Genomic DNA, 22,250 nt, shown 5'->3' on the forward strand with positions numbered 1-22,250 from the left:
TGATGAATTCAGGGTCACGGCAGCATCCCCCTTTTCCTCCATGGGAGAAGTTACAGCTGAGTTTTCTTTCTTCTGGCAGATGCTGAGAACGTGGAAGAGGAGGAGGTTCTGGCACATCAAGGGACCATGAGGACAACCCTCCCTGGCTTCTGGGGACCTCAGGGACAGCTCAGAGGGTCCTTGTCCCAAAAGGCCCCTGTGGCAGAGACCCTTTAAATGCCCAAGTGCGGGAGGGGCTTTGCACAGAGCTCCCACCTGCAAACCCACATGGGCCAGTGCCCCTACGAAGTGTCCTACCCACAGGGATGGCTTCAGTGACACCTCCATCCTCATCAAGCACCAGTGCACTCTCATGAGTGTCCATATCAGCGCTCCCAGTGCTCCCTTCAGCCTCAACACCGACCTATTGCAGCACCAGTGGGCACATGTGGGTGCTGCTGTTGGACAGGGACGTATCCAGCCCCTGCCCCTGCAGTGTGTGGGGCAGTGCTCATCACTGGGGTCTTTCCTCCAGAAACAGCACCTTGGAAATGTGGGTTTGTGTGTAATGGGAGCTGGGAAAGGGGAGTCCCACATGAGAGGGAGGTTGTCATCACATGCAGCCAGCGAACACACTCGGAGAGGTTGAAACGCTGGGACCGGCTGCCCTGGCTGCTCTGGCAATGTTGCAGGAGCTCTGCCCGACACCGTCCCTTGCTGGCCCCAGAGCATCATGGCATGGGGCAGAGCTGCATCTGGGCAGTTCTGGGCCCCCGGGCACTGAGGATTGTCCCGCTGTCCCCCCCGGATGGACAGATGGACAGGACGAACAGCCCCAGTGCCAGGCTGCACCCCATGGGCAGGAAGGTGGCTCCAGGTGTGCCTCTCCTTGCTGGCAGGGAAAAATGGGCATCAGCCCCCTCCCCAGGAGTCCTGCAGTGCACGCAGATGGAGGTAAGTCAGTCCTTCAAATTCAGCGTTATTCCCCAGGAGGGAGATTCAGGCTGAAATCTGCCCTTTTCAGCACTGAAAACATCGTTCCCTGCTCTTTGTCCCCAAAATTGGTCCGTCCTGCAGGAGAAATGGAGGGAAGCTTGGGCACGGCAGAGTTGTTTGGTGGTTTTTGGTCTGGTGCAGGCAATGGAGCAGATCTGCATCAGCACAGCCCCAGCCCAAGCAGCCACACCTCATCTAGAGCCTGAAGTTCAAACATTTAACTTCTTAGCAAGATACAACTCCAAATTAAGCTCCAAGAGCCACATCCAGCAGTCTCATCTGGCTCCTTGGAGGGTTTATAGCTGATGGAGAATCCCCAGATGGAAAAGCTGCTGCATCCAAGCCCAAGATGCTGTTTTGGAGTTGCCCCATGTTGGACTTCCTGAGCTGGGAGCTGGTGGGTGCTTCAGAGCTCTGCACCCCTTAGGAGTCAACAGAGGAGCCAAACTAATGCGTAGCTATTTGTTGCTTAAAACCAGCCTAGTTTCCTGAAATTGCTTGCAGGGGAAAAAAGAATCAACAGTAAAAAAAACAACAGAAAGCTCAGTGCCCATCCACGCAATGTCCTGTGCTAGGAGAGGTGATGGAGAGGTGCCACACTGCTTCCAGAGAAAGGGGCTCCGTGTGGCCCAGGAGACAACCTCTGTGATTTGAGGAGGACCCTGAGAAAACCAAGAGAAACAGGAGAAAAAGCTAACCTTCACTTTCCTTTTTTTTTTCTTTTAACAGTCCCATGAGCTCACTTACAGCCCGTACTGGCTGCCAGCAGCCCAAAAATGAGGGGGCAGACCCGCAGCGGGGGCTGGGGGCTGTGATCCCAGTGTAGGCAGCTGATGGCAGGTCTGGAGCCCAGCGGGTGCTGCAGGGGTAGGAGTGTCCCCAGCCGTGGGACATACAGCCAGGAGGAAAATGCTGGGCTCAGCAATTCCTGCAATAGTCATCCGAAAAAGATCTTGGGTCTTTGCAGCGGCACCATGGCAGGGTACCCACGGCCCCCAATCCTGCAAGATTTTAGGACTTTTTGTAGGATATCAGTCCCTGCAGTGATCTCATGGAATGCTTCAAAATGCCAAAGCTTCACACACAGCAGAAGGGGCATTTATTTTGTTAATAAAAACAAACCAGAAAGGCACGGGCACATCCTGCTACTGGGCATCCTTCCCCTGGGGACAGGCATGTGTGTGGTGGCATCCAGGTCGGTGGAGCTTCCCCAGCCCCAGCTCCTCCCAGGGGCTCTCCCAGGCAGCAGGACACAAAAACTCAACGACAGGTCGTGTTTGCTGGTTGTTTCCCTTCAGCTCCCGAGGAGACGCAGTGCCGTGGCACAGGCACAGGAGGGTGATGATGCTCTTTCCAGCCCAGTAGTAGCAGGGGACGAGGCCGAGCTGCATTTCCTAGAGGGAAAGGTTTTGCAATCAGCTGGGGGAGCAGCTCAGTGAGAGCCCCCAACGCAGATGGTGGCTTCTCACCAAAGCTTGGTGGGACTGAAGACATTTCTGAAGCTAAGGAGAGCTTGTAGGTGGTTGGTGTGTGAAAAGGGTGTGGGGATGAGTTGAGCCAGGGGAGTAATGGGAAGCCAAACCTCAAATTCAGGCTGTGTGAAACAAAGCCAGATGGGTGGGATGATTTCTTTCGGGACATCACAAGGCTCCCTCTGTGGGCCTCTCTGCTGTGCGAGGTCTTCTCCAAGGTGTTTGCCTTGATTCTTGGCTGCCTCCTCACTAAAAAGGAGAGCAAGGCTGGGGGGGGATGGAAGGAAGCCCAGGGAGCGGGAGGCATTAGTGGGGTGAGCATCTGTAAGGGGAACCCCATGGGGTGGGTGCCAGCAGGCACAGGGGCCCAGCTGGGCACCCGGCAAGTGGGGAGGGGACACTGGGGGCTGTGGGCATGAGGGTGCCATGGGGGGGCCAGTGGTGCATCTCTGAGCGGTGATGTAGGGACTACAGACCAGCGCACAGGGACAAAGCTGACAGGGACGGGGGGGTTGGGGGCTCATGGCCGCTGCAGTTTGTGCTCCATGCCCTTCAGCGCCCCATTTCCAGCGCCCTGGGTGGGAAACCCCAGCACAGTTCCCAGGCCAGGCTGGCAGCATGTGCTCAGCATCCTGTCCCACGGGTCCCAGCACTGAACCCGCCCTTGGATGCAGCAGACACATGGGCACGCAACCTGGCAGCCCCGCAGCCGTGCCCCATTGCATGGGACCTCGGCACCCACACGTGCCCAGTGTCCATGTGTGGAGTCGCAGCCTTGCACTGCTTGTCTCCAGGTGGTCTGCCTGAGTTTTCTCAGTTCTTGGTTCCCTCTCAGAGAATGCGATGTGTCCCAAAGGATGGCGGCAGCTTCTAAGGCAAAGTGGAGCCTGGAAATGACCTGCAAAAGCTGCTTGATGGGAGGCATTGCCTGTGGTGCCAGGATGTGTCCCGTCACTTGTGTCAGCACATGGGCTGCAGGCACTGGGGGGCCCTGGGCCATGCACCCATCCTGCAGCAGGCCCAATCCTGCCCTTGACACTGGCTCCTGGGATTCAGCTCCGTACCAAGGGGCAACACAGACTTCTCTGCAAATCCCCCCGAAGACTCTGGTGAACACCCTGAGGCAAGAGCACATTCCCCGAAAGGACTGGCAGCTCCCCACATCTGACAGGATCCATCGGCAGCTCCGTCCTGCACGTGCTGCGCTCTCCCAGTGTGACACCTCAGCCACCCGCAGGCCCGTGAGTGGGGGACAGGGACATCGGGAGCACTGTGGGGACATGCAAAACGCAGCGGGTGCTGTGCACGGCTGGGGCACAGGTGCACGTGTAGCGCGTGTGGGTGCTGGGCACCCATCCACCTGCCTGGTTCACCCGTGTGCTGGCAGGAGGGGTGAGGATGCTACAGGGGCACATTTGCAATGCCGGGTGCATTTGGGGTCCTCCAGGCCTGCGCTGCATGGCATCCACGTACGCAGGGGATGCTGAAGTGGTGGCTGTAGAGCCCAAAGACTTTCAGTTTAAGTCCCGCTCTGCCCTGGCAGGGGGATGCTGCATTCCTCAAGGATAACGAGTTGGATAAATAATCCGGTGTCCAGGCTGGCATGGTCAGAACCGGCATCGCACGAGTCAGCTGGTGCCTGGCCTGCTGCCTGCCTCTCCCTGGGCTCGCGCTGGCCACAGGAACCAGGAGAGGAGCCGGTTTCCTTATCACCCTCCCACACTCACCCTGCATCCCTCTCCCCTGTGGCTCCCCGGCCCGGCCAGCCCCCGGGTCACGCCGGGGCTTGGCAGCAGCGTGGGGGAAGCGTGCATTGTGGCTGCCCACTGTGGCCCGGCTAGAGGAGAAAGCAAGGATTTCCTGGCCTGGAGCAAGTCCTTCCTGTCTCCTCCCAGCAGCTGAGTGCTTTGGGGCTGAGAGCGGGCTGTTCCTGACAGGCTTTGGACTGGGAGCCAGTGGCTGCCCCTGCACGGAGCTGCCACCAAATATGCAAGCAAACAGGACACAAGCACGGAGCCATGGCGCTTTAGTTGACATCATCCTCCAGTGCCAAAATCTCCACACACCCCCCCACTCTGTCCTACCCATGTGCAGAATCCCCGCTTGGACAGAGCCTCCAGCCAACATGGAGATGTTCTCCTCCACACCCTCCATGCTTGCGCATCCTCACCTGCAATGTGCCATGGGAACAGGGGTGGTCTCGTGCCATTGCACGGGGACTTTAAGAAGGGCAATTCACCCATTGCCAACCGCAGCCCAACAGCCATGGCAGGTCGATGCTGCGGGATTTGTGTCCAACGGGCCATAACCTGCAGCTCCCTGCTCAGAGCCAGGCAGCAGCAAACAGCCAGGATGTCTTCCGCAGCTAAACACTCGGTTGCATGCAGAGACCTGGAAAATGGGCTGTAAGAGCCCCAGTTGGGGACACCTGGTTGGATAGCTCACACGCACAGCCACAGTTTTCCCCCCTCAAATGTCACTTCTCCTTCCTGTGAAGGAAGAAGCTGGGCTGAGGTGGGGGCAGCTGCTGGCACCCCCCTCTTGGTGGGCTCCCTGCAGGCACCGATTTTGCTTTTCCTGCAAACAGCCTCACTGGGTGATGTCGCAGCTTCCTCTATGCCACAACTGCATGGAGATCTTGTGCAGCAACTACACCTGCAACTACACCTGCTAATGGGGTTTTTTAGGACAAAGAACTGATTTCCTACTATTTTTCCATGATTCAAAGTTTCCGTTCCTGGGGATGGCTGTGACAGAAGGGCTGTTACCCATCTCCTGGCCTGGAGCATCCCCAGCACTTTGCCATCCTCCCACTTTGGCCCCTGCCCCAGGGGTGGATTGGGAACGGCACCATCCTGCCCCTGGTGAAGGCTTTCCCATGGCAGTCTGGGGATGCTCTCCCTGCGGGGAGCAGGCAGACCCTGCACAGCGCCCAGCTCCCAGCAAAGCCCTTGGCTCCGGCTCTCTCCCAGCGGAGGTCTGGTTTCTGTCCTGCTGTCTGCTTGTCCTCCCTCGCTTCAAACAGTCCCCGTTTGTTTGGCTCTCGCTGCCGGCTGGAGCCAGGGCCGCGTGCCTGGGCCGCCTGTGCACAACGGCTCCTTGTTCGCCGCCTCCCTCCCCGCTCGCCCCTCGCCTGCTTTAGCAATTATCCCAATTAGCCATGCCCTCTCCTTGCTCCCTGGCTGCACCACAGGCCCTTGTCCCTCCTGCTCCGTGCTGGTGGCAGCAGCAATGCTGCCCGCAAGGGGCCACCTCCAAGCCAGGGGGACATGGGCACCAGGGTGATGGCTGCTGGCTTCCCAGGTGGGAAACAGGTGGGTTGTGCAAAATCCAGGTGTTTGGGGCCCGTGCTGGATCCCAGGGCTCTCTTCAAACCTTTTTGGGGCTGGAGAAGGATGAGGAAGTGGTGCCTGGACCTGCAGCTCCTGGGATGCCAGCCCTGTGCCACTGGCATCTGACTGTGCTCCTTCAGATCGCCTTGGTGGGTGCTGCTTGTCCTGCCCCAACCATGCAGGGTGCTCCCCCTGCCTCGCTCCCCAGGAGCGTGGGTGCAGCCAGCCAGCTTCCTGCAAGCTACGACCCACGTGCCTCTGCAGCGGCACCGTCCTCCCACAGCCGCCAGCTCAGCAAGAGCCTGGGGCAGGCAGTTGAGGTTTCCACCTGCTGACACAGGCTGGGGCAGCCGTGCGGCCCCACAGAGCGGGGCTTTCCGCAGCAGTTCCTGGCAGGGCTGTGTTTTGGGGCCACCTTCCTTCCCCTCTGCCCTCCTGAGCCCGTAAAGAAGCCGGGGTGCTGGGGAGGTGCTGGATGCAGGAGCATCCCCATCAGCAGAGCCTAGCGGGATGAGTGGGGCCATTTATTCCTGCACCCTGGCAGTGGCTTGCACATCCCCCCAGATCTGAAATCCAGGGCAGACAAACCCCCTTATCCTCTCCCCATGGTCCTGAGCCACGGCCAGCCCCTGCCATGGTCGCTGCAGCATGGCAGGCTCCTGCCCGCACTCTGCCAGCGGCACCATGCTGCAGCCATGTGGGGACACAGCACTTCAGCGGGGGCATCACCAGGCAGGGCGAGCGATGGGGCTGCCACTCCTGGGGTGACTCCGAGCGCCCAGTCTCATGCTGACAGCAGCCCCGGGCTCCCGGGGTTTGATTTTTATTGCTCGAGCCGGTCTGTCTGTTCCCATTTGCGTCTGCGGTACTGCCAAAGGATGTGAGTGGCGGGCTCACACCAGTCTGGCAGCTCTGCACTGGCACATGGGCAGCTGCTGGGCAGGCAGCCCCTGCGCTGGTGCAAAGGCTCCTCCGCAGCTCTGCGTCCCCAAATCCCAGTGCGTAGACCAGGGTCCTGCAGAAAGCCAGGGCCTGGGTGAGCCCTGGCAGGTGGGGGGGCTCCCCAGCGACCCCTTCTGCCTTGCTAGGGATGGCCCTCATCCTCGAGCCTGCACCCAAAACCGCACCTTCTTCCCCATCCATAGGACCATGATGGCTCCAGAGCATCCTGGGGGCTGCGTGGGTGCTCAGCACCCTGCACAGCTTCCCATCATGGCTCACAGTGGTACAAGTCTCTCTGGTTACCCCTGTCCTGTTCTGGGGACACCACAGAGTCCCTGATGGCACCCTGACGGCTCCCCAGGAGTCTGGGCATGCTGGGCCCCCTCCCAGGCTGGAGCACCAGTTTCCATTACATGGAAAAACCTCACCTCCCCATGTCACACCAGGGATGGAGCTGGCTCCAGTGTGACCACTCACTTCCCCGCAGCCTGCAGGGGAGCACCGGGCTGCAGCAACCCTCTTGTTCCCTCCAGCCAAGGCACCGGGCAGGGGGTCCTCTCTGGAGGGAGAAGGGAAAGACAGGCCACGGGTCCTACTGTAACATCCCAGGATGGCTCCTGGCAACAAATATATTGGCCAGGGCTTGGAGGACTGAAGATACCAGGGAGAAGAAAAAGGTGGTGGAAACCCCAAGGCCAGATGATGCTGTCAGCTCCAGGAAACCTCCCCAGCAGCCGGTACAGCACACCGTCCCTGCCCTGTGGGATGCAGTCCCCTCCCACAGACCCCCTGCCAAGGGTTCTACACAGCTTCCAACTTCCACCCAAGGCAATGCTGGGGAATTCGCCAGCTCCCACATTTCCTCATGCCTCTCCCCTGCTTCCCCCGGCAACTGCCCGTCCTCGGGTCTGCAAGACGCAGCTCTTGCCCCAGCTGAAGCTCTCCCCACCACCTGCTCACAGCAAGCAGCAGCTCAGCTCCCCGTTCTCAAACCGCAGCGAAGGAGTGCTGCTCTGGCAGCCCCCACACACCCGACAGCCGCCGTGCTGCAGGAAGCTGCCACCATGGCGGAGCAGGAGCCGCACGGGGGCGGGTCCCAGCCATGCACCTACACAGCTGCCCACGAGGGTTACAGGCACGCAGGGAAAACAAAATCCTTGGGTCAACACTCAGATTCACCCAACTGACCTAGAAATGCAACTGTGGTGCTCCATATAAGAGCATCACTTGCCCAAACTGAGCAGAAAGGATGGCAGGAGACCCGGGGGTTGTTGCCAGCTGCTGGGAGCAGAGATGGGAGAGCGCATTGGCCCCCCAGGTCCTGCCAGGAACCCCAGGACAGCCACACTGGGACAGCAGGATCCCACCACCCACAAGCATGGCCACAGCCTCGTGTGCAGGGTTGTGTTTCAGAGCAAGGGGCTGCAGAAGCCCCGTCCAGGACCCAGGCAGGGCCCGGCAGGTCCCATCCACTGTATTCAGGGAAGTTTTCCTGAAAAAAGCTGAAATGCTGCTGTAAAAGTAAATTGCTGCTTCAGTGCTGAGTTGCTCTTTGGAGCTGTGCCCCAGCCGAGGCAGCACCCAGGAGGGACGAGCAGGAGCTTGGGCACCTCTTCACCCATGCCAGGACCATCCTGCTCCACCGCACTGCTGACGGGCATCTCAAAGGCTCACGCAGTCGCTGCACCGCCTCCTTCTCCCTGACCCAGTTTGTGTCTTGCTGCCACATCCTGGCGAGCAGCACTGTCAGGTTACAAGCACAGGCAGTGCTGGGCTCTCCCAGGGAGCCAGCAAAGCAAATGCTAAATGTCACCACTATTACAAGGCATCTGCCTCAGCCCTGGCATCGTTGGCCCCAGAGCCGCTCCACCAGCCCTGCACTTGCCCAGCCCGGCGAAGGAGGGCTGGGAAGAGCGGCCATATCCCAGGTCTGGTACATCCTCTGGTTCCTACTGAGCCTCAGATCCCTCGGGCTCAGTTAAACTCAGCATCAGCTGGGCTGGATGGGAAGGGGGAAGGTTTCTGCAGAGCTGCCATTTCTATTTCTGGGCCATCCCTGTCCTGTTTTTCATGGGCACCAGGTGTTTTCTGGGTCTTCCTTGCACCCTCTCATCCCTGAAATGTGGCTCTGGTTCTTTGTGGTCACCACCTGCCCAGGCCAGCAGCCCCCAGGGAGCTCCAGATCTCCCCACCAGCCCTGGTAGCACTGGAGGACCAGGAGGGAGTTTCTGGTGTGACTGCACTGCTGTGGGGTCACCAGCAAGACGTGAAAACCTCTTTGCCTTGGGAGTCACAGGGCTGGGGGAGATGCAGCCCCCAGGTGAAGAAGGGGGCTCTGATGGGAGTGGGGAACCCCACTTGCCCCACAGGGACTACAGCCAGTCCCACTTCCATAGCACAGTCCACTCCCCTGCTCTAAGCATGGCCAGCGTGTTGCTCTGGACCTCGTGCAGGGCAGCTTTGAACATCTCCAAGGCTGGAGATCCCACCACCTCTCTGCGCCCCAGTCCAATGTTTGACCCTCAAAGTCAAAAAGCTTTTCCCTACATAGCTATAGGGAAATACAGCTGGAATTTCCCACGTCTCAGCTTGTGGCCGTTGATCCTTGTCCCCTTTCCCTCCTCCAATGAGTTAGCTGTGAAGAGCAATGAATTCTCCATGAGTCTTCTTTTTGGCAGCTGAGCAACCCCAGATCTGCAGACAAGGAGCTGGTGGGCAGGGGGATGAAGGTCACCATGTCCAAGGAGAGATGAGATGGTCTCTCTGGCCCTGCTGCCTTGATTTCCCCCCATCCCACGTGCGTCTCTCCTCCTCCTCCTCGCCCTCCTGCCGTTGGTGCAGCACTAGCAGGTGGGCACCCACTTCACACCAAGGGCTCCCAGGAGTGGACGCAGTATTAATCACTAAACTGAATGAATAGTAAAAACAATGATTATACCCCTTGGGATCTGTTGGGGCTTTAGGAACATCCATAACCTTCAAGCTTGCCAGACCACCATGCATGTAGGTCTGTTGTGCTGTAGAGCTTAAAATTCTCCTAATCTCAAGGCTTTAGACCACTTTGCAGATCTTCTGAGCACCATTTTTCACATGGTGGAGTCTCTGTAGAGGGCTGCAAGCCTAGAAACAACCACATCCAAACCCCCATCAATGCGTTAGGACTCTATTGCAAGAGTATCAATGGTCAGCTCCTGACCACCACCAACTCCCACACTTCTGCTGCTTCAAACAGCAACCAGAGCAACCAGCTCTGCAGCAGCTTGTTCCATCCTTAAGCAACCAGCTGGCAACAAGCGATTCTGCTGGTTTCTTGGCAGATTTTTTAATAGCATCCTTCCTTCAAAATGGTGTTTGCTCTGCCTGGACAAGCTGCACATCCCAGGAGCTGCAGACAGCTCCTGCAATAGCTTTGGTGAAGCTGCATGGCAGATACATGGTGTGAGAGCTGCCCTGCTTTCCACTTCTGCTGGTGTCCGCGCTGGGCTGTTGTGGGGTCCAATGACACCTCAGCCAGGCCTGGGGGGTTTCAGCCTGGGAGGGTGGCGATCTTGGCACTTGGGGTCCCTTCTCCTGATGCTCTGCACTGGGAAGGAGAGACAATCCTGAGGGGATGGAGCATGGCACGATGGAGCATGGAGGATGACAAGACCTGATGTGGAGCGTGGGTATCACATCTGCATCTCTCCCACGCTGGGCTGGGTGGTCCCTCCAGCACCGCAGAGCAGCCGGGCAGACGCTGGCACTGGTGCCTGGCCCACTACAGACCTGCTGATAAAGCTGCTCTCTGGGAAGCTGAAGATGAGCTCATTTTTTTGTGGGTGAATTAACTGTGTGACAAGTGATTCACCAGTGCAAAACAAGATCATTGCAAGAAAGGCTGGATTTTGGTAAGAGCTGTTGATGTTTGCAGGACCTGGTCAAACAAACTCTGTAATGAAAGCAGCAAGCAGTAAATAAAAGTGGCGTGAGTCATTGCAAAAGCACCCCAGGTGCTGCTGCCACAAGCACGGACAGCAAAGTGCAATGCCAGGTCGGCACACGGTAGATGGGATCTGGGACGTGGGGCAGGAAGGTTTGGCAAACGCATGGAGCTGCTGTCTCACTCAGGTGGAGTGAAAAGCAAAGACACGTATGTTGTCAGGGTCAGCACCAAGCAAGGAAGGAGCCGTCCTGTTAGAGCTGGTTCTTCTCTGCAGGCATTACAAATCCAGAAGGGCAATAAAATCCTGAGCATGCAGCTGGATGACCAAACCAATGACAGATGCAGATGAGGAGGAAGAAATTTAGGGCCAAATTATTTTCTGGCATCACCGTTCATCTCAGGAGAATTGCAACAGAGATTGGCCAGCAGTGTTACATCTCTCAATGTATCTGAAAAGCAAAGGTTTAGAAACGATCCATTTGTGTCACTGGAAAGTAATAAGTTTTGCAGAAAGAAGATGTGGTTGCATGCAGGGCGGTTCCAGCAAGACCAACACCAACTTGATTACAAAAAGTAACCACTTGATTACAAAAAGCAAAACTTTTGTTCGTCTGGGCGGCATGAAGCAAACCCACTGGCAAAACTGCTCCTGTGTGTCTGTCTGAGCAGAGCTCAATGCAGGACATGGGGAACGGTGGGTACACTTGAGCTAAGGAGCTCCCTCCAAACCCAAGGGCATGCTTGGCCTGCTGGAAAGGTCTCGGAAATAAAAATAAAAATAAAATAAATCAGTGCTGTTTGTGAAACCCAGAAAAGCATGCCACATCACATCAGCACAGCTCAGAAGACACACTGAGAATATCCACAAGCAACATAAAGATGTACATTTATGATAACACATAATACAACAGATTTTTATGAAAGATAATGCAGCATGTAAGTCTATATGACAAAGTCAGGTGGTAAACCTGGGAGTATGAGTATGGCCAGACCCAAAGGCAAAGGTTAGAATCAGCTACAGGGGCTGGGATTCGGCAGGGACACCACTCAAGAGTGCAGCCACACAGGCCCAGCTGAAGATGAAGGGTCTGGGCTTTGAAGGATGAGGTTATTTTCAGTTTGGGGTGGAAAGCAGAGATCTTGGTGGACCAACTCAGCAGAGAAAAGGGAAAACTCTGCACTTCCAAAAGCAAGCCTGGGAGAGCTCTGCAAGTCTCACTGAGCACTCTGGGATGAAAACTTGGGGCCAGAGCCTGCGTTGCACAACACTTAACTGGTGGCACGCCACCAAGGACCCCATCAAGCCTGACACAAGCTCTAGGAGAAAAAGAAGTGCCCCGCTTTGGCTCAGGCTGCAAACTGCTTCACAAGTACCTGAAGGAGGGGAGGACGCAGTGCCACATCCACTGAGCACACACAGCAGAGACTAGCAGAGCCATTGGGGCAACACGAAGATCCTCAGCATCTTGGCACAAACATACTCTTATTCAGCAGAAAAGATGCCTGATATAATTTATGATTATTTTTAAATAGAGCTGTTGCTTCATTCATGGAATAGCAGCGTAATAACACTGTGTGGCTGGGTCAGCACAGGGATGCCATACAAATTAATAACAGAAAATGGCTCGTGCTCACTCACTTCCTGCAATTTTCTTTGCTCTGTGAGTTCAAGCGTAATATATCGGTTCTTGCTATCTGCATCCAGAAGCATTAGCAGGAAAGTGAGCAAAAACTGACAGAGAGGGGATGGGGAAGATTAAGGGAATCCCTGTTTAGCACTGTTAGGGTGCCGACAGCAACAGCCTCACACTGATTTCGGCAGGTAAGCAGATCAAAGAATTACACTTAGAGGGACTAGAGGCAAAGTCATTACAAAATCCTTTATCCCACGAGAAACTGGAAGATTAAAAATACAACTGCTAACATTGTCAACAGGGGAGCATGGATCTCCAGGTGGAGGCAGCTGGTGGGTGAAGCTGCATGGTCCCGGGGGAAGCCACACTCTAGGGATGGTCCCGTCGGAGAATGAAGCGTGGCTGAGTCTTGGGGTGCTGTGGGCTCCCTTTAGACCAGGTGGGTTTGGTCATCTCCTCCAGGCCAGGCATCTGGGTGAGATTTTTAGCATCATTGCCTGGAGCATGGATGGTCAGATCATCTATGGGATGCATAAGGCCTGGTGGAGCTGGGCTTTCCTCGGGGCTCACAGCAGGGATGCAGAGCTGTTCAGCGTAATGTCTGTGCCACTGACGGAGGGGCCAGGGGACAGCGACGGCGTGAGTGCGATGTGGCTGTGCGGTCACAGCAGCTCCAGGGCCACGCGGACCCCTTGTTACAGGGGTGAGCAGTGGCAGAGTCTTTGCTGCAGTAAGGCTGGGGGGGTCAGCAAGTGGCTTTGAGCAGGGTAACCTTCAGGGGGAGGGCATCAAAGTCCACGCAAAAATCCTGGGGCCAGCTGAGGAGTATAAAGAGCTCGAAAGTGGCAGTGGGTGACGTGAGCAGGGAAACCCCAGCAACACCTGAAGGAGCCCGGTGAGCCCCCCCAGCACCCTGCCCCAGCCAGGGTGGGATGGACGCATGGTGTGGTTTTGGATTTGGATGTGCGTGTGCCTGGGTCACTGTCACTGCGGGGGCTGTGAGCTCCGGGTTCGAGCATGGCTGGGGAGTTGGGGGGCTCTACATGGACTGGCTGCCCATTTTGGTTGCCTGCCTGTGGACTCCCCACGCTGGAGGCACCCATGGCGGGGGGAGAGGGCAGCCTGGCCGCTAACATGTGCCAGGGCTTGGCAGGAGCCAGGAAGGATGGGCCAGGAGTCGTCCTCCCGGGGCACGATGTGGGGCGTCCCCAACCCATGGGCTCGTGCCTGCCTGGGCCAGTGAGGGGTGTCAAAACAGCAAGGCCCAGCAAGGCACAATGCTCCCCAGTGCTCTCCAGGACCTGACGGCGTTGCTGGTACCCAGTGGTGGTGTGACCCCCCGCGTGCCATGCTGAGCCCACCGCATCCCCCAGGCACCAGTGAGACCCTGTGCCCTGCTCCCCCTTCCCTGGAGCTCAGCAGGGATTAGGACACTCAGTTGGGTTTTGACCTCAGCGCGGGGGGAGCCCCTCTGCTCCGCTCCCGCATGGGTGGCAGTGGGTCAGGGTCAGGCTCGCCAGTGGGGTCCCTTGGAACACGGTGGGGTGCGTGGCTCTGATTCGGCAGTGGGACAAAGTGGTGGTGGTGGGGTATCACCGGTGTTACGGCCTTTCCCCAGCCCTGAAAGCTGTGGGGGCCGCTGGCAGGGGCCCCTCTACTCACTGCCACACGCTCCCTGACGCTGGCCCCAAAACCGCTGCCCCGGGAGCAACATCTCCCGCTCCCCGGCCCGCGCCGCGGAGCCATTTCCAGCGGCGGTGGTGGATGCTGAGTCACTGCAGGCCCCTCCGAAACACCTCGCCGGGACCCGGCCGGGGGTGAGCGGGGGGTGGGGGTGGAGAAGGAGCGGGGCCGCGGCGGGGCCGGGGCAGGAAGGGAGCGGAGCCGCAGCGGGGCGGCGTGCGTGTGTGTGTGTGTGTGCGCGTGTGTGTGTGCGCGCGTGTGTGTGTGTGCGGGGCGGCGGGCGCTGCGGCCGGCGGGCCCCGGCGCTGCTGAGCGAGAGAAATGTGAGCCGGCTGCACCACTGCGGCGGCACTGCGGGCGCCGGGCGGCAGCGGAGCGGGAGCGCGCAGGCAGCGCCCGCGCCCGCCGAGCCCCGCGGGACAGCGCGGACGGAGCCTGCCTGCCTGCCTGCACCTGCCGGAGGGGGAAGGGGGGTGCCCAAGCCGCAGCCCCCCCCCCCCCCCCCCCAGGCAGCCAGCCCGCGCTGCCGGCCGGGGAGTGTTGCATCAGCTCCGCGCGGAGCGGGGGGCTCCGCGGCCGGAGGAGGCGGCGGGGGAACCGGGGGAGGGAGAGCGGAGCCGCGGGGCGGGCGGAAGGTGCCTCCCCGGCGGCGGCGCTACCTGCCGCCCCCCCCCCCCCCCCACCCCGGCATCTGGTCCCCGCGGAGCATCCGGAGCCGGAGGAGCCGGCGGGAGCCCGGCGCCGCCAGCCCTGCCTTTGTGCCCGCTTGCCCTCCCCGCGACGCCGGAGAAGCTGCCGGAGGAGGCGGCGGGGCCGTGGGAAGCGGGACCGGGAGCCGCGGCTCGGCCGGCAGCGGCGGTGAAGAGCCGCCAGCATCTTCGGGGAGCCGGCACTCTGCACGGGCAGCGCCTGCATCCCTCTGCCTTTCAGATAACCTTTAGCCGCTCGGGCCTCCAAACCTCTGCCGGGGACGGAGCGGGGCTCTGGAGGCTGAACCGGGGACACGGCCGCACCGGGAGCCCGCGGCCGAGGCACGGCGGGCCAGTGCAGGTAACCACCGTCCTTCTGGCCGGGCCGCCCGGGGGGCATCACCCTGCGGGCGCGCAGGCGCGGGCGTGTGTGTGTGTGTGCGTGCGGGTGTGCATATGCGTGTGCACTGCTGGGCTGCGAGCGTGCCAGCGCGGCGTGGGGCAACGGGGCGTGGGGCTGGGGATTGCGGTGGGAGGTCATTGCAGGGGTGGATGCCGCGTGTCTTGGAGGGGGCTGTGTCGCCCCAGGGGTGACGGGGATGCGGGGTCCAGTAGGGTGCTGCGCCAGGGCTGTGCGTGAAGGGGTGTGACGGTGTGAGCGTGGAAACGCGGTGGCTGTGTGCGGCAGCTGCCCGGCCGCACGGATTGCCGTGCCCGTCGGCGTGCTGCGGGTGAGTGTCTGCACGAGACCCGTGGGCAGAGAGCCCCCAGGGCGGCTGCTGTGCGCGGGGTGGGGGGATCTATGCTGCTTGCGGGGTGCGGGGTGCAGGATGTGGGCCCGTGATGGGCGATGCGGACGCGAGGCCTCTCTCCCCTGGGCAGGCATGGCAGGATGCTAGCAGGACCCCAGTGCCACCAGGGCATGGCCCCTGGGGACACCCCTACTGGGGTCGGGCAGGGATCCAGCCCCCGACCGTTCTCGAGCATCCAGGGCTGAGCCCCCCCAGCCTCTCGCCATCCCCAAGGGCTGCTGCTGCAACCGGATGGCCCCCTCGGGCCCCCTCTGTCAGGCCTGGCAGGGCTCAGTGGGAGCAGGCATCCCTCTAACAGGATTTGCAGCATGATGGAGGAGAGCGCCTTCGCCCTTCTCACAGGAGAGACAGGCTGTCGCTGGGGCTGCTGAGGGAGAAAATGGCCACAGGCTGGCTGCCTGCCCCCCGTCTCCTGCCCCCAAACGTGGCCTGTCCTCTCCAGCAGCCCCAGGACAAGGGCAGGGAGCTGGGAAGGGGGAGAGGAAGCCAGAGGGAGGGATAATAGCAGGGACAGATCAGGAGCAAGAGACGGAGGTAAAAATAGATCCGCCGAGCAGAGGAGGGGCTAAACGTGAGAGAAAATCCTGAGCAGAGGCAGGCCGGCAGGGGAGCCCCCCCGGGAGGGGCCCTGCATCCCAGCGGGGTGCAGGGGGACCTACCCTCCCGGCCCCTAGGGCAGAGGGGGGAGTCGGGACCCCGCTGCCAAGGAGATGCCTGGGGGGAAAATACCTGCCTGCTCCCACTTCCGCTGGCCCAAACATGCAGATGGATGGACAGGACCTGCAGGGCTGAATTGCCAAATTGCTGGGATGCAGGCGGGCACGCATCCCAAGGGAACGCTGGCTGCCGGCAGATCCCTGAAGAGCCTTGAATCCAACCCCTCTCGCTTTTCATTTCCAGCGAGCACGAAGCTGAGCTGGGGACAGAGGTGCCGGGGACGGCGGGGACAAGGCGTGTGGCAGCCCCGGCACCAGCCAAGGTGAGCTGCCCTCCGGCGTGGGATGCTCCCTGAGCCCCTGCCCTGCGGGAGCTGCCGGTGAGTGGGAGAGCCAGGAAGTCAGAGCAAAGGAATTTGCAAACACATTCTTCAGCGCCACGAGGATCCCACAGCACGTAAACAGGAATAAAGGCCAGGCAGAGGCGGGGGCTGGGGCGAGGCGGGGGCTGCCCCTGGTTTCTGTGGGACTCCCCCAGACTCACCTGCCCCAGGCAGCGCCTGGCACCACAGTCCTCAATTTATCGTTCCCAACTGCAGCTGATCCAGCGCGGGAAGTACCAGCGAAGGCGAAGGGGGGGCTGCCGAGTGACGGCCAATGTCACGTTAACATCCCGGCAAGGCGCTGCGGGGATCCGACGCTTTGATCATCCGCCCAAGAGCATCCTCCAAGGCGGGCAGGATGCCGCTGTGAGCCCTGCCTTCCCCGGCCTTGTGCCTGCCGCCCTCGGGGCTGGCTGGAGAAGAGGGGTGCGGGGCCTGTTGGCACTGCTCCATCTCCCCAGGATGCTCTCCTGCACCAGCAGCTGCTCCCCATGCTCCTGCTCCGCGGCCAGACCAAGATTGAAAGCTCAGCAGGCTGCTGGCATGTTTTAGCCTCATGCAGGCATCCCTTGAAGACCCCAGAGCAGTGGACAGTAATGTGAAAACGATACTCATGTCGTGTCTGAAAGGGCAACAGGTCATCATTAAAATGGAGGCGATGAAAATCATCCACCCGGAGAAGTTTTCAGAGCTGCAGGCCTCACAGCCACGCTACACGCCAGCCCCGCGTCGCGAGCCGCCACTCGTGGCCAAGCGTGCGTGGCCCTCCGAGTCCGAGATCATCGTCAACCAGGCGTGCGGGGACATCCCTGCCCTGGATGCCACCCCCGGCCCCCTGCCGCTGCCCCGGACTCCCCCCCTGCCGCGGCGAGAGCGTGGGTACCAGAGCCAGCGGAAGGGCAGCTCAGAGGTTTGCTACCACCGGCAGCCACCGTCGGACGAGGTGATCGTCAACCAGTACGTGTTGCACCCCTCGACACCCTGCGAGCCCCTTGAGTGCCCCACCTGCGGCCACATGTACAACTTCACCAACAAGCGGCCCCGCATCCTCTCCTGCCTGCACTCGGTGTGCGAGGAGTGCCTGCAGATTCTCTACGAGTCCTGCCCCAAGTACAAGTTCATCTCCTGCCCCACCTGCAAGCGGGAGACCGTCCTCTTCACCGACTACGGGCTGGCAGCGCTGGCCGTCAACACCAGTATCCTCAACAGACTGCCGGCTGAGGCCCTGGCTGCCAACCCCGTCCAGTGGAGCAGCGACACTGACCGCAGCTGCTACCAGACCTTTCGCCAGTACTGTGGGGCTGCCTGCACCTGCCACATCCGAAACCCGCTGTCTTCCTGCACCATCATGTGAGCCCCGTGCCCCTGCCCGTACCTCCCGGCAGCGAGGCGGCTGGTGGGTGGGAGAGAGGATGTCGCAGCACCGCGGCCAGTCCCCGGTCCCATCTTGGCCGATGGCACAGCCCGGGGATGTTCCACTTCTCGCTGCAGCCAAGGACGTGGGGGACCAGCGTCCTTGCCGACACTGGTGGGGGGCGATGGGGACGCTGGGACCTGGCGGTGGCCCCCTACACCCCAGTGGTGCCTGGGGAGAGGGACATTGGGATGGGTAGCATGTCCACCAGCGCATCCAGGGGCCCCAGCTCCCCCCATCCTGTGGTGGGTGCCCCTGCTGCGCATCAAGCATCCCGCGGTGCTCCTTCCCTGAGCACTTTCTCCCTCCTCTCTCCCTGCGGCTCCCGAAAGCGGGACTCCCGAACAGAGCGACACCCTCCCCATCACCCGGCGGCAGCGGCACGAGGAGCCCTGGAGGTGCATGATGCCGCAGCGGGTGGCGTGCCCGGCATGGGAGGTGAGGACAGGTCCCCAGCTGCCCCCCCCCGCCTTCTCTGTAAGTTATTTGCCAAAGCTTTCATCTCAGTGGCCAAGCTGCCACGCACCCGAGTTGTAGCCACGCCAAGCCGCCGCACCAGCCCCTCGGTTGCGAGCAGACACGCGGCCCGTTTCCTCCGCAGGCCCTTGAGGAAAGCTCCACTTTATCCTCGTTTTGGAGGATTCTTGTTTTTTCCCCATCCATCCCTGGCCACCCCATCCCAGGCCGCTACGCGTTCACAAAGGCATTGAGCTGTTCCCGTTCTCTGCCACTCCACCCGGTGCCCTGCACCGATGCCCCGTGGGATGGCTCAAGGGGGTGGCGGGGGGTCCGGTACTCGAGGGGGTTCAGCTGGGCAGGGGGGCAGAGGTCTGGCTCCTGCCCACAGTCCCTTCCCCGGAGCAGCACCTCTGCTCTGACCCCTGTGTGGAGGGCCTGGCACGGCAGCAGCCCCCTGTGCACAGTCTTGCTTTCTCCAGGGCACCTGGAGGGATGAGTTTGCTGCCAAAAAAGCAAAAAAATAAACCTAAAAAAATAAAGAAAAAGCCATAATTTGCGGGTGCTTCTGCGGGGCTGAGCAGCACAACCCGGCACAGCTGCAGCACCGGGGGCCTGCAGTGCCCGGTCCCAGGGCACTGGTGCTGGGCGAGCCAGAGGGGCCCTGTGGAGCCCCACACCCTGGCTCTTCTGGAGGGAAGAGCAGCCCCCAGCAGTGGCCGAAGCCCAGCATCCACCCAGGGAGAGGGGCCATACCAACCCCCTGCCCGCCCCGAGGGAGCAGGCGATGCTGCCGGCACAGCCCCGGGTCCCACCCCGCTGCCGGTGGAGAATGGGGGCCGATATCGTTTCTGTGTTGCTCTGCCAATGCCTCCCGCTGCTGGTTGTGACAATGATCATGTTTTATACCCGGCCTTGTTCTAACCCCATCAGTCTCCCCAATAAAGATTATATTGGAACGAACGACGAGCCAGTGTCTCGGGGGCGCGTCGCTGCGGGCAGGAGCGGGGCTGTGCACCAGTCGGGATGCTGCGCCCTGGTCCTGCTCGGTCCCTGGGGCGAGGTGGGGGCAGATACCCAGAGGAAGGGCTTTCCCCTGGACTGACACCTCCTCCAACCTGGCTCTCAGCTCTGATGCGGTTGTGTCCCCTCCCTACCCAGCCCCTCATCCCACCACACGTGGCTGGGCACCATGGGGTACCCTGCCCACCTTGGCGGGGGGTTCCCAGTCACACCAAGGGTTCTTAAATACCCTTTGGATGTCCCGTTCCTCCCTGAGGGACATGGTATGCTGGGGGAGGATTTACCAGCCTGGCCCAGGTGGCACCCACTGGCGAAGGGAGCCGGACAGGGACACGGGCAGTGCCGGGTTCCCCCTGCCCCACTCCGGTGAGGCCGACGCACCCACAGGCCCTGCCACGCTCGTGGCCTCTTTGCACCATCCCCAGCTGCACACAGGGACTGCCCTGGGGCCCGGCATGCATCTGGCAGCACCGACAAACAGCATCAGTGGGGAGCACCCACGGCCTGCACCGAATGGACCCCAGGGTTGCTGCAGTGGCGGCTCTGCAGCTGGAAGAGGCAGAAATTTGCAGCAGAAGCAGCCGGGAGGATGCTCCCGGGGCAGCGTGGTTCCCCGGGGTGTGAGCTGTGCACGCAGGCTGGCGGGTGCATGTGTGTGTGTGCTCACACTGAGGCTTTCTGTGCACACACAGCCCCACTCCCCACTGGGGAGCAGCTTCCAAAGCATTGGCACATCCCCGGCTCACGGCTGAGCTCTGAGGCAGCTCCCACCCCCCGGGGTGCAGGCTGTGCGGGGTGGCTGCCGACTCCTCGACTAACTCCCCCAGGGGGGTTCTATGCCCAGGAAATGAAACCACATCCTAGTCCATGGGTGCTGAATTACAGCGTCAATAATGCAGCCGGTGCCGTCCTTGGCCCCAAGTGTGCTGCGGCCGTGACCCAGCTCCCCGGCCGTGCACTGCATCCTCGCTGTCCTTCGTGGGTGTGGGGGGCACATGCAGCCCTGGCAGCAGCGCTGGGGGCTCCGGGTGGTCACAGTGACCCCCCAGTGAGCCCAATGATGCGGAATCTTGGGGAAGCTGGGGCAGTCCCAAGTCTGGGATGAGCATCTCCATCACCCCAAAGGATGAGCAACTCCATCTGCAGGGACCCAAAGACACCGAAGCAATGGGCCAACCAGAAGGAGGTGGTGGCAGCATTTTTGCCCTCAAAGAAGGAATTTGCCCTTTTTATTATGTAAGGATGAAGGGTACAGCGTGTCCTCTCCCGCCCCCCCCCCCCCCGCAGTACCTCTTGGGTACAGAGTAAATTTAAAACCACTAATTTGATTTTGAGTTGCAATTAAGGAAGAAATGGGGCCTTTCAGGAGTAAGTGCTGGGCGACAGCCCATTTCTCCAGCCCTATTAACCTCGAATGAGCGCTCGTAGGAAGAGGGGCCAGGGTGTGCTGCCAGGGGACAGGGACAGCAGTGCGGTGCCAGCCCTCGTGTCATGGCTGCAGGTGCATTAAAAGTCTTTCAAAGTCACTCCAGCTTCCCAAGCCCCGAAACTCCCATGGCCACACTGAGCTTTGTGCCTTCAAGCTGGGTTTCCAAGCGCTCCAAGTCCCATCCACTGCTTAAACATGGCCGGGACATTGCCGTGGGAGCAGGTTTGGATGTGTGTGAGCAAAGATGCTCAGAGAAGTTCTCAGATGAGCTGGTTTTAAAATCTCCTGGTTGATGTAATGTCTGTCACAGGATGGGATGAAGCTCTGGGCTCTCCCGGTGTCTGGGCCGGCCCATGGTGGGAGAGAGGACTTGGGAGGTTAAGGGACTCCTGGGGATGACCCTTCTGCAAACGCCCTTGGTGTAGATGTGGGAAGGGCCGGGAACGGGCAGCTTCTCTGCCAGTTTGGGGGTCAGCCTTTGGCACGGGTTCAGTGGAAGATGTTTTCCAGCTATTCTCCCCAAAACCAGCTCCTGCAGCTGGGCTGGTCGGTGCTGGGGGTCGTGCGGGGCTGGGGGCAGCTCTGAGCTCCTGCCAGTGATGGGTGGGCAGCCCCGGGCAGCGCCGAGGCCGGTCCCCGCGTGTGTGGCCCCACCAGACCCATCCTGCCTCGCCACCCTCACCACTGTTGCACAACAGGACAGTTCCCCGTTGGTGCAGAGTGGGGGGAGGATCCGGCCCCAGCACGGCCCAGGGGCCGATGTCTGTGCTGGGCTACGTGGCAGCGTGATGCCAGGCTGGGAAGGAGGTGACCAAGCAGAAGGGCTGTGCCCTCCTTGGGAACACACAGCCTCAAAACCTCGACCCAGGGCAGTCACGCACCCAAAACGGCCATTTCAGTGGGGAGGAAGCCACTGGCAACGGCCTCTGCCAGCGCCCGGCTTTCACAACAAGGTGCAACCCCACGATGAGAAGATAACGGGCTGTGGCACAGAGCCTGAGAGGCTGTGACGGGTCCCTGGGGCAGCTCTGGCCCCACACACAGGGAGGGAGCCCGGGAGCTTTCCTGGGGTTAAATCCAGACAAGGGCTGCCCGCAGGCACGGGCACCTGCTCCCACTCACTGCCCAGCTCCACGTTCAAGGTCAGATTTCGGTGCAGGAGTTGCTCCTGGTGCTTCACCGCTCTCCTGCCGTCCCGCTGGTCGCTGTCCCTCTGGCCTCGCTCTCACGGGTGCAGGATGGGGACAGCCCTGGCATGTCCCCAGCGTGGGGGCTGAGCGGGGAAGGGGAGATGCTGCTGGTTGTGGTGTAAAAAGGGTGGGGATGCCTCTAGCCAGAGCTGGGGCCCCTGACATCCCAACCCCCTGACCCCCCAACCCCTGCCTGCCTAGGTGGGTGAGACCGGGTGCACTCGGGGCATGCCTGAGG

The 22,250-nt window shown here is 60.6% G+C and overlaps 1 protein-coding gene across 2 annotated transcripts; it reads left to right on the plus strand.

Moving 5' to 3' along the window:
• Nucleotides 1-14,351: 14,351 nt before the first annotated feature.
• Nucleotides 14,352-19,333, plus strand: RNF208 (ring finger protein 208). 2 transcript variants are annotated; one of them, XM_075772304.1, is made up of 2 exons: nucleotides 14,352-15,010; nucleotides 16,362-19,333. In XM_075772304.1, exon 2 carries the CDS (start codon nucleotides 17,057-17,059, stop codon nucleotides 17,852-17,854), a length of 798 nt encoding a protein of 265 aa, XP_075628419.1. In that variant the 5' UTR covers nucleotides 14,352-15,010; nucleotides 16,362-17,056; the 3' UTR covers nucleotides 17,855-19,333. The 2 variants fall into 2 exon arrangements, with proteins under 2 accessions (XP_075628419.1, XP_075628420.1); XM_075772305.1 differs by lacking the exon at nucleotides 14,352-15,010 and adding an exon at nucleotides 15,251-15,380.
• The last annotated feature ends 2,917 nt before the right edge of the window (nucleotides 19,334-22,250 follow it).

This window comes from Balearica regulorum, chromosome 20, assembly GCF_011004875.1.
Source record: "Balearica regulorum gibbericeps isolate bBalReg1 chromosome 20, bBalReg1.pri, whole genome shotgun sequence".
Lineage (NCBI taxonomy): Eukaryota > Metazoa > Chordata > Aves > Gruiformes > Gruidae > Balearica > Balearica regulorum.